This window comes from Ctenopharyngodon idella, chromosome 7, assembly GCF_019924925.1.
Source record: "Ctenopharyngodon idella isolate HZGC_01 chromosome 7, HZGC01, whole genome shotgun sequence".
In the NCBI taxonomy this organism is placed as follows: domain Eukaryota; kingdom Metazoa; phylum Chordata; class Actinopteri; order Cypriniformes; family Xenocyprididae; genus Ctenopharyngodon; species Ctenopharyngodon idella.
This window is the reverse complement of record NC_067226.1, coordinates 44,926,719-44,938,834: the sequence shown is the minus strand read 5'-3', so window position 1 is coordinate 44,938,834 and position 12,116 is coordinate 44,926,719. Positions and strand designations below refer to the sequence as shown.

The window sequence follows — 12,116 nt, the reverse complement described above, 5'->3', positions numbered from 1 at the left end:
ATAATTACCAATATATAACTTGTTATATAAAAAGACATTTACAAACAAATTACAAACAATACAACAAATACTATAGAGATACAAATTAAATAAACTTGTTTTTTAGACACCGTCGGTGTCTCTGTGCACGGAAAATTCTGTTTTCAAGTACATGATCGGTATCGGGCCGATACCGATACTGGTATCTGTATCGGTGCATCCCTAATTACAAGACATAATTAATGCATTAAACTTACTTTTAGAATGTATTGTACATAAAGGCTTTAAGCAAAGTTTTACCGAACTTTTTTACTTTTTATTTTTATTTATTTATTTTTTTTAAATGCATTTAAAAAATGCTTTATCACACAGAAGTTTTACTTGCACTATTTATTTATTTATTTATTTTTTTTACGATTTCCAACTTTAGACTTAATAATAAAGATTTTCACCAGGAGAAAAACCAAAGACGAAGTGGGAAACTTTTATTTCAGTAGTTTGGTTGGTAGAAAAACTATTGCAGTCCAAGCATTTCTGGACTTATAGACTTTTGTCTATTTACATCCAGAACAATAATGAGTTTAAGCAGATAGAGCTTATTCCAAGACAGCAACATTAAGACTTGAGTTGATCACAGTATTCTGTAATGTAGTGCATTGTGTCACCTTGATAATCATGTACTGATATATTCATATATAGTACATGTACGCTCACACTCACTCACTCACTAAAAGGCAAAATAATCTATGTAAAAAATCCATCCACACTCCCATACAAGATTAAAAAGCCAGCTGTACAAAGAGCCACAGAAAATAACAAGGGAAAGTGCTTTTCTGTATGTGGCTGAAAAGCAATCCGGGATATGGCGGAACGTACTAGAAGATGTTAGGCAGCAAACGGTAGGGCACAGCCGCAGTGTAGCGCTCCCAGTCCTTGCCGTACTTGTTGCTACAGCGGTGCTCGTCACGAATGCAGCGGTGCACCAGTAGGATGGTCATGTAGACGATGTAAAAATAGGGCAGCAAGTGCTCGCCACCACAGGCCATGCAATACGCCAGTGAGCCCATCAGATCGCCCGTGTAGTTCATGTGGCGAGCCACTCCCCAAAACCCTGAGGTCATCAGTTTGCTCTTGTGAAGGCCGCCATTGGCCGATCGGTAGGAACACTCGATGAAGGTGGGCTTCTTACCCCAGATTTTGCAGTTACCCTCTGTGCGACGGAAAAGGTCTTTCTGGTGGTTGGTTGAGCGGAAGATGTAGTAGCCCACCAGACCCAGGATGAGGACGCCTGCGGCATGGGGCGTAGAAAGCTGGATGGGGTTGTAGACCAGGTAAAGGCCCTAAAGAACAAGAACATGAATCAAGATCTACATTACATAAACAGCATTACTCTCCTATTGAAAACAGTTAAGCTGCATATGATCAACTAAAATATTAGAGCAGCATTGATTCAAAAATCCCACGTGATCTTCTTCCTAAATGACAACGATTTGGCTGAGAACTACCTAAAGTGACAGAAACCATCTTTGAAAAAAAAAAAAAAAAAATGATTTGAAGTGTAATTGGATTTTTTAGTTTGGGTCATGTCCTATTCGATTACATGGAGAGGGCGGGGTTTATGACCTATACTGCAGCCAGCCACCAGGGGGTGATCAAAATGCTTTGGCTTCACTTTTCAGGACGTGTGCGGCACACTTGATGGGTATGAAACAGCTTCACAAACAGTCTTTTACTGGGATAAAAGTTTATAGTTTTGATATAAACACTAGCTGCATTTCCATTACCATTCAAACTGCGCAAATTGAAGTTGTGAATTGAAAATATGCCCAATGGAAACATATCAATTTCGCAAAAACTCCCATATATCACAAAAAGCTTGAATGAGGTGGTTTTTCAGGCAATTTCAGGCAAAACAGTTTTTTCACATTTACAGGTCCCCTGGCTTACATACAAGTCAATCATTCTTTAAAGAAGCTGCGGTATGTTTGGACAAAAGACGAGAGAGAGTTCTTTATTAAACTCATAAAAGACAAAAGAATTATGGGAATACTGGATTCTAAACAACAAAGAAATGCCACAATTTATCAAGACCTCGAAGCAGATAGGAGGGAGAAACACCCAGAAACACCTCATATGTGGCTGAACCCAAGTATAAGGGGCTTTTCTTGTCATTAACGCTTGGATAACGTCTCCTACATCTCCTTCGATTAAAAATAATGGCTAGTGCGGTGGCTGCGATATACTTAAACCTACTAAAAATCTGTTGTCATGATTTTTGGAATGACTTCCCGCGAGAGGGAAAAATTAAGTTTTAGTCGCATAACATCGGTTGATAAAATGCTGTCATTTCACAATAGTTTTTATCGACACTTAGAAAATATCGTTTTGCGCAAATCTGTAATGGAATCCCGGCTACTGATGTCTTTGGTAGCGAACAAAATCATCTAAATCACCTTAACTTGACGCTTGAAATAAAGATTGTATCAATTACATTGTTACACCAGTAGGTGGCGACAAATGACTGTTAAAAAATGTGTTTGCCACTGAATCATTCTGTCAAGAGATTCGTTCAAAAACACTGCTTCATCCAGTAATGAAACAAGTAAAGCGAAATGAGTCATTGAATCATTCATTCAACCTGATTTAAAAAAAAACCCCTCATTAATTTAAATTAATTAAATAGTTTTAAAATAGACTGCAGCATTTAACATTTAGTCAGAACCTCTAGTAAATTACATTATTTTGTTTTAGTTGTCTCTTCAGAATCGTGATCTTTATTTTAAACAAAAAAAAATTGTGATTCATAATTGATTCAGAATCGTACAGCTCTATAAAATAGTGAATCCAATATTGCAGATGCCACATCCAGCAGAACTCAAGCCCTGGATCTGCTGCTCAGACACACACCTGCAGTGTGTAGAGGAAAGGGAGCCACACACAGTCTCCCCAGCCCAGGTACCAGCCAAAATGATCATGGCAGATGTCTATAGTCTTGAGGTACCAGGCTTCATTCCAGAAGAAATCCAGTACATAGATGGCCTTAGAGAAGAAAGAGGTCACATTGGTGATATGAGGTAGTGATGGGAATAATATGGATAAAATAAAACAACACTTTATGAATCAATACACAATCAATGCTCAGTTTTAACCCTATAAAGCCTACTGTATCATATTTGATATGTATATTTCTAAGGCCTCTAAATGATCAACATTTGAACCAGAACTTTGCTGAAAAACATGTAGCACATAATCCACTATATGCCTTCTGTCATCTGATTGATAGTTTATACTTTTTTAGCAGGTAAAAATTACCATTCTAACAACATGTTGTGATATGCATGTCTTTTTGCTGTGAAATCTTTGCTGATTTTCATAAAATAAACTTAAGAATAACACTTAATGGACTAAAAAAACTTAGGTTTACTTTAATATCTATACATCATCTTTTGCATTATTTGATGTTAGGTTGTATTGCAGTGGTAATGGTTGATGTGTTTTGTGTTTATTACTCTAAGTATGAGCAGTAGATAAGAGCCACTGAGTTGTCTTACAGTGCCACCTAGTGGCTACATGACTCACTTGCAAAACATTGACCAGGATCATGGAGTTTGTCACATAACCATACAGCTCTTGCTGTTTGGCCGCATAGGATAAGTTAATCAGGGTCCAAGCCACGATACCTGGCCGGCCATTGAAGAAAAGTTTGAAGTCGAACCATTTTCCTATACGAGGATTGAACTCTATTCCCATCATGTAGTTGTAGAAGATGTTGCCTGTGAATTTACTGCAAATCAAACAAAATTTTTTACTAAATGACATTTTAAAGACCTTTTTAAGACCAATTGAAAATCTAAGGAATAAAGTCAAGGGAATAAAACATGTCCTCTAAATGTAAATATCGAGGGAGAAACACAATGAGTTGTATTAGCACTTCATTTTCAACACTTCAGAGTTTGAAAATACAACTTCCAACAGATATACATTACTTTAAATCATTTTTAATATCTCCGCTCACAACAACTGGAGTACGGACATAACTTTTACTGTACCCTCTGATCACACTGCTCAAAAAATGATGTTCTTCCCCAGTATTTTGTCTTGTTTTCCAGTGCAAATATCTAAAGATTCTTAAATCAAGATACATTTACTTGAGAAGCAAAGTGGTATAAGGTAAGAAGTAAGAACTTGTTTTCTGTTAAATTGATCAAAATGGTTTGCTTTATGATTAAAATGAATTCAAAACCATTGACATATTTGTTTTTGTGTAAACTCAGTTAATTTTGTCTTAATTTCTCAGAAAACAAGATATCATATCTTCATTTTAAGTAAATGTATTTTTATGTAAGGATATTTGTGCTGGAAAAAAAGACAAAAATACTGAGGAAGATATTTTTTTTTTTTTTTGCAGTGCATGCAACATTTAATGCCATGACTATGAATTTAAGCCTTTGTGCTCCAATTTAAGACCTTTTAATGCCTTAAACTGTGGAAGGGCAAATTAAGACTTTTTAAGACCTGCAGAAAAAAATCATCAAACAATTATTAATTTATTATTATTATTATTAGTAGTAGTAGTAGTAGTAGTAGTAGTATTGTTATTTTCCAAACTTTAAAATGATTAAAAAAATTAATAATTTTTGATTATTATTATTTACATTAGACATGCAAAAATAAATCTAAATCATGTCAGATCTTTATCCATCATTAATGTAATTTTAAAACCAACAAAATTAATTTAAGAAACAAATATAAACTTTTAAAGAGGAAAAAAGAAAATATAAACACCTATTAACCGATTACATTCAAACTCTTACTGAAAAGTAATAAAATCCTCCAGTCATCATTTAAGTGATGCTGATTAACCATTAAAAAAAAAAAAAAAAAAATTATTGCTGTAGTCACATACTGCAAAAAGCTTACAAAGGATGTGTGTTGTTCTTACTCAAATTATGTTGGTTTTAATATAAAATGATATGTGGAAAAAGATCTGACATGATTTTACTTGCATTCATTTGCATGTTTTCATACCCACCACTGTATGTACAGTAAATAATCACAATGTGTTTTCTCACCAGTCCTCTGGGTTGGTGGGGAACAGATAAGCCTTAATGAAAGCGAATGTGGACACGGCATAGCCGAGGATGTTGGTGCACCATAACAGAGGGATCCAGTTGTCAATGATGATGGTTGGTGAAAACCAGTGGAAGTACTGAGCGTTAGCCACCCACAAAACATGAGTGATTATCCAGCACTGCAGACCGTTGACCTCATACTTGTTAATCAAACCTGAGAGAAAGAAACGCATTCATATTACATGAATAAAATATGGTTTTAGTAGTTTAGGTTTTAGTCAAATATTTGGAATAATTATGATTTTTTAATGTTTTAAAACTAAAAGAAGTCACTTATGCTTACGCCAGTGTACCTTTTACCACATCTTCCAATAGTAAGTCAATTGAGTAAATGTACATTAATATTTCTAATAAATGAATTATCTATTTTTTATTACCTGCTGGTGTTCGGGCACCATCCTGAACTCCTCCCACATAGCCTGGAAGGATCTTATGCAGTAAATCTGGAACGCACATGTACAGCACCACCTAATGTAGAGACAACCGAACCTCACAATTCAAGTCCAAAACATTCAAATCTTTCTCACTACCAAAGTAATGCGTTACAATATTGTGTTACTCCCTAAAGAGTAACTAATTAAGTCACTTAGTTACATTTTATGGAAAGTTATGCGTACTTTTGCGTTACTTTTTCTCACCTAAACTGGGCTTACTTGTTTGTTTTTTTAATAACAACAAAAAAAAGTTTTGGCAAATGTAAAGGCCCTTTCACACCAAAAGTGAAATGAATAATCCTCAGGCTGAAGGAAATGCAAATTCAAGCCTGTCCAGTAGAGGGCACAGCTGTGCTACCATTCTGGACTGCAGAAGAGTAGAACGCAGGAGAAGAAATACTGTGTTTGAAATCGCATCCCTATTCCCTACATTGGTCCACTAATATATTTCACTTGAAGGAGTGAATTAAAGCGAGTGAGTGCGCCGGAAGGGCTGCTGCTTTTGCATAGTTTGTGCTTGCTGTTTAATAATCATTTGAAACTTAGCAGCTACAGTAGTAAAAATTAAAAAAATATCTTGAACTCTGTCATGGAAACTATGTACAAACCTTAATTAAACAATTTAATAATCAATTAAAAAGGAATTTATATCTGTATGATATTACACTGTAGCCACATTGGACCAGCAGTTTGGAAAATGCAGGCGCCATCTTATGGCGAGATGCATGAATTCATTCGGCACGACCCTCACAGTTCATTATGGGTATTCTCTAACTGTTGAGCTTACATCGGTTGTACGCTCGTTATTGTGGTGCATTGTGGGATTGAATGAGTACACTCGATAATGTCCACTATGGGTTTCGGACACCACTACACTGTCCCCTCAAATAGTGCCCTAATGAAAGGCAGAATTTTTAAATTTTTGCAGCTGGAGGTCACCTATTCAAAACAAATACGTAGCTTGATGGCAGCGAGATTGAGCGTGGAATCATGGGAGATGTTGTCTTCACCTCACAGCCGGAGGAAAAGAATCGGGACTCGGGCAGAAATAATGTTCATGGAGGAGATTATTAACGTTACTGCACTATGTAGCAGCGCAGGAGCGAGTGCTGTTGAAGCTGAACGAGGCGACTGGAGCGATTGCTAATGAGAGACGAGCGCGAGACACGCCTCGAGAGCAGCGGAGCTTTTATTATGCCACAGTCGCCGCTTCTGCTTTTTCCGGTCAAGCGCATGTGGGGAAACGCAGCGCTGTTTATCCAAAGACTATAGAATAACACAAGACACGTCACTCGTATTGTTTTGAATGGGAGAAAGTGCAACGCACAATATGGCGGAATAAGTCCCGCCTTCTAAATAAGAGCCAATCGCCGATTGGTAAAGTCATCGCGTCATTGCAGTGGCCGTTAGAAGCTTCGGTTTCTATTCGGTTTCTGTCCCAAATGGCACACTTCTATGCACTTTCGGTCTTGTGGACTTACAATGGCTGCCGCGTGTGCATGTCCGTTAAGTCCACGAGACTGTAGGGTGTCCCATTTGTCAATTTTAGACTTCAGAAGGGTGCTCGCGAGCGCCCCCTTTGTGGCCGATATGCGTCCTCGATGCGCACTTTTGCTGAGCCCGCACTGGTGCGAGCTCCGCAGCAGACTTCTTCCCGACAGTCAAAGCGACATTACGTCACGAAAGTGTGAACTCGTAGGAAGGCCGTGAGTGTTTAGGGTGCCATTTGGGACAGGGCCAAACAGTCAGACGCGCGCCTCCGAAATGAGGCACAAGAGACGCTCATTTAGGACTGCGCATGCGCATTAGCTTGATCCAGCCTGAAAAATAACATTTTTAGTCATGATTTGAGCGTTTAGAAACAAAATTTATGAGACAGTTGTTGTCAGATTTCATTAATCGAAAGCTTGGCAAACAGTTTTGGAGAATTTGATGTTTCCCCATTCAAAGCGATAGGAGCTGCACTTGAATGATTGAACAGTGACTCGGATCTCCTATCAAACGGCTAAACTGCTGAAATCACGTGACTTTGGCGCTCCGAGTCACTGATTCGATTCGCAAAGCTCCGAAGCAGTGTTTTGAAATCGGCCCATCACTACATTGTTGAAAAGTCGTTATTTTGTTTTTTTTGGCGCACAAAAATATTCTCGTCACTGATTTCTCTGGATCAGCGCACACAACGTCTCTGCACTTACTCCTGATTTCTCTCAACATGGGGACTGGAGAGTTGTCAGTTAATAAATGGGAAAACAAAGTAACTTGAGTTACTTATTTGAAAAAGTAATCCAGATACTGTATTTTGTTGTAAATTTAAAAGTAATTCGCTACTTTACTCGTTACTTGAAATATGTAATCTGATTATGTAACTTGTGTTACTTGTATTCTTCTGTAATTCTGCACACCTGAAATGTGACCCAGACTGCGTAGATCTTAGCAGCGGCCCATGAGAAGGAAGGGGCACGGCTCCAGATGGTGAGCAGGGTGGCGTCACCGCTGTAGAGGTCCAGTAATGGATGGCTGATGGAGCACTGGTACTGATCACACGCCATGATGAAGAAAAAGACAATGAAGGGGGCAAAGCACAGCAGCAGGATCACACCTGTCAAAGAGAACCAATCCACCTCCCTACAGCAATTGAGAGCTTATCAATACGAGTGAAAACAGGATATTTGAACATATTAAACTTTTAGAATTGAACTTACCATGCTCTTCCCCACTGTGCCGGCTCCTTTCCATGGTCTTTCACCCCTGTCCGTGCTCCATTGGAGCTGCCCTTATGGCGCTTTCTCACAGCATCGGCTGCCATCATGGATGTCTGTAGGAGTGAGATTTAGAAAGCAGAGATTGAGGGGAAGAGCATAAGAATAACCTCTGAGATGGTAAACCTGTCTCTGGCATAAGTGGAGAACAAAGTGCACTGCAGATAACAGATAACACAATGTAGGTGTTATATTTACATGTGCTAAATATGATAAGTAATGACATTTGTATAAGCTGAAAAAGTTAATGGAACATTTCATGGTTTTAGATAATGACTTATAGCTTAACTTATCAAATATAATATCATTTTTAGAGGAACAGGGCTGTTGCCTTTAGTGCAGTGAACTATAATGTTATCTCTCCAACTGATAAGCCGTTATGAATTGTGTGCTTATGCTATGCAAGCAAAGGTAGTTACTGTGCATCAATCTTTTTTTAGGTTTGTGGGTTTGTACTCAACTGTAAACTTGTCTTTTATAATATGAACAATGACTGTTGAGAAGAGAAATGTTCCATTCAGGGTTACATTTGTTTAAAAGGGTCAATCACGTGACGATTCATTTTTTTGTCCAAAGGCCTTAATAATAATAGAAAACAAAGATATGACATCCAAAGTATGTAAGGTAGTACAACTAGATCTCTTTTATTGAATCCAAAAGGTTTTAATTATATTTTGCAGCATATAAAAGTATTTTAAAGATTCTGAAGTGTCAAAAGGTCATTCGGTTTAACCGTCCAAAGGCCAATACAGCCAGTGATTAAAATATCTTAAAATGTAATAAATGTATATATTTTTTTATTCTGGCATGATTTTATATCATCATATATCAACATAGTGCAAAATGGTATTAAAATTATGTGTAGAAGTCGTTGCTTTGTTATGAGAAAGAATGTCCGGAAAAATGAATTTCATTGATGTCATTCGGAGTAACCAATATAAAGGGACCATTTTGGATCAAGTCATGCGGTCAATATCATGTGACAGGATGTGACATCATTCAGACACCTGCAAAGGACCACATGATCGTGAAGCAAAGTAATTAACTCTCTTTTAACTATTTGAAAAATACATGTTTTCACTTGCTCATACACATGTCCCGAAACATCACGTCATTCGGTACAACCGCTACAAAACATGGAAAATGTTGTAATATTTTAAAAACTTGTACTAAATATAAAATGTTTGATTGTCCTTTTGCTAGCTAGCTAGATATCAGCCTGTTAGCATTGTTTGAAAATATCGTCATTTGGTATAACCAAAAGTGTCATACGGTAAAACGGAAATTTTGGTTAAACCAAATAATTTTTTTGGTGACAAATTTTGTCCATCTTGTAAAAAATGACAAATGCAAAGTTAATTGATTATAAAAACCACATAATCTCATTGTTAACACTTAATAAAACTTTTTTAAAATTAATCATTTCTCCATTTTGTTTTTTTACACTTTTAAAAACCTTATTCGTCAATGACCCAAATATATAATAGCATAATAATTTATGCAACAAAAAACACGTAACTACTATGTATTTGAGTCAGAAATGAATTCATGATGTTCATGTTGTATTCCAAAACACTTTTACTGCTACTGAGGTGGAAAATGGTTGAGGTTAGGGGCCGGTTTGGTGGTATGGGTAAAGACGGTAGGGTCAAAAGTGTAATTACAGATGTAATTAGTACATCATGCAGTTTTTTTTTTTAAATATACGTACAATGTAAAAAACATGTATGTACACAATAAGTGCACTGTATCAAATGATTCATTTAAATGTTAGTACATGGTAGTTAAAGACACTTTATATGAAGTGGGTATAAAATGCATAAATACAAAGGTGAATGTTTATGATAATATAAATGAAGAGGGAAATAATCAAAATCAATTTCAGTTGTGGCGTCATTTCCACAACAACAAAGTTTTAATAAAATGTCTACTTGTTTACCAAAAGGCAACTTTTTCAGTGAAGATCATGTTTGAGATGGTAAATATACAAGGTAAATATCACTTGAGTATTCTTATTGTGCTTTATTGCTTACTACTGTCTACATAAGTTACGCCATAGATATCTACGAACTGTGCATTATTATTATTAAACACAATACATTATTTGAGATGTGGTAGAAATGAAATTTTTGCATTTCAAATGTTCTCAAACGTTCATTTCATAACATTTAAATCGTTTATTTTCAGAAAATCAACAAGTGGCCAAAAACAGCCAATCATGTTTCACGCAGAGATAACGTCGGGAGTACGTGACACCTGTGCGTCATTCTTCTGCCAAAGTAAAGGTGCTCCTTGAGCTTAATCCAAAATAAACCGGATTAAAGTGAAATACGACTCCTATCCTAACATGCTAACTAAAGTGTAAGATTATAGTCGTATCAATGTCAGTCTCCAGTGTGACAGCTGTAATTACCCCATCCATGCAGGGTGCAGATCTCTGAGAGGTGTGTGTACAGTGACGAGAAATTATATAAATTATATATGAAATATAACCATTATATAGTGTTGATAAAAAAGTTTCATCTTGTGTTTGGACTGAAACGAGAAGCGCTGCACACTAAACACAGAACAGAGATTTAAATATGCTGTACATGCAACCTTGAAATATTGACGGACTTAAAATAAAGATTACATTATAATAAGTGCTAAACGTATATTTCAAATGCATTAAAGCAGCTGTTTAAAAAGTTAAATATCACAAATGCTTACAGTTTTAGGGGTGATGCTGCGCCACTTCACGCTGCCCAGATGTTCACAGTGATGTAACGAGCAAAGGGGAGTCTCTGGCCGAGGTCGAACTCCACCCACAGTCGACGTCATGACCATTGATCCAATCAGAGAGAGACGAAACACATACTCTTGTCAGTGATTGGACAACCGAGACCTGAACCCATGAGCGCCTGATGCGCTCAGCCCAGTGTCCTGCCGTCTTCGTCAAGGGCTTCCGTCTGCACCACATTTACGCAGTTACATTATTATAAATGATAAATAAACGACAAATTTGTAATTCTTCAGTTTATAAAAAGGAATATTTACAAATAATTTCGTGAAAGGAAAATATCAGCCTTTTTTGTCCACTGCAAAATTTGTAGAAGAATCACTTCATTGGTTGGAGGAGCAAAACAGTTAACCTTTGGAACAAATAACAAATTATAATGAAATGTATTATTAAATGTATAGATCCTTTTCACATTGATGACGCGTTTTAACGGTCATCAATGTCGTAAATCCTGCAAGTTTTTTTCTATTTTCATTTAAAAAAAAAAAAAATGTGTGTACATTTATACCAATATTATATAGTATTATATTACCGTTGCATCAAATAAAAAAAAAATAAAAAAATAAAAAATTTTTTTAAAAAAATGGAAAAAAAAAAACTAGTTAACGCTGCTGTGAGGGTGTTTCTAATACAGCGGCTATGGAAGTGACGGTAAAAATTACATATTTCTCTTTTCTGACTGCCATTATCAGTCACTCTCTATTTTTTCCTCTTTTGGAAACACAAACATATCTTTAATGAAGTCTTTCATTCACTACTATAAAAGTTTTCCCAACTATGACGACTTCCGCTTCTGAGAAACACGAAATGTGAAAAGGGTCTATTATTTATTTATTTAAAATTTATTCGGGTACTTTTTTTGTTTTAATGAAAAAGCAGCTTGCTTTTTTTTTTTTGTTACAGTCTATGCTTGACTCAATTATGTGTTTATCGTTAAAGACATATTATTTACAACTTTAAATACGTTTAAACTATATTTTATGGTGGTGGTAGTGTAATAAGTGGACAGACGAGATTGCATGTTTTTGAGCAA

At 36.3% G+C, this 12,116-nt stretch overlaps 1 protein-coding gene across 1 annotated transcript; it reads right to left on the bottom strand.

Moving 5' to 3' along the window:
* Window positions 1–443: 443 nt before the first annotated feature.
* On the bottom strand, window positions 444–11,178 carry dhcr7 (7-dehydrocholesterol reductase). Its single transcript, XM_051900158.1, has 8 exons — window positions 11,014–11,178; window positions 8,248–8,360; window positions 7,948–8,170; window positions 5,489–5,579; window positions 5,052–5,265; window positions 3,559–3,763; window positions 2,887–3,018; window positions 444–1,319 (listed from the first exon to the last, which is right to left on the bottom strand). Exons 1-8 carry the CDS (start codon window positions 11,128–11,130, stop codon window positions 855–857), a joined length of 1,560 nt encoding a protein of 519 aa, XP_051756118.1. The 5' UTR covers window positions 11,131–11,178; the 3' UTR covers window positions 444–854.
* Between the last annotated feature and the right edge of the window lie 938 nt (window positions 11,179–12,116).

Bases quoted from the DNA above. Each gene is read 5' to 3' on its own strand.
- dhcr7 (XM_051900158.1), bottom strand. From the start codon at position 11,130: ATGGTCATGACGTCGACTGTGGGTGGAGTTCGACCTCGGCCAGAGACT. The intron at 5,266-5,488 runs GTAATAAAAAAT...TCTTTCTCTCAG, and splicing joins TGGTGCCCGAACACCAGCAG to GTTTGATTAACAAGTATGAG. The intron at 1,320-2,886 runs GTGTGTGTCTGA...CTTGTTCTTTAG, and splicing joins CTTTCCTCTACACACTGCAG to GGCCTTTACCTGGTCTACAA.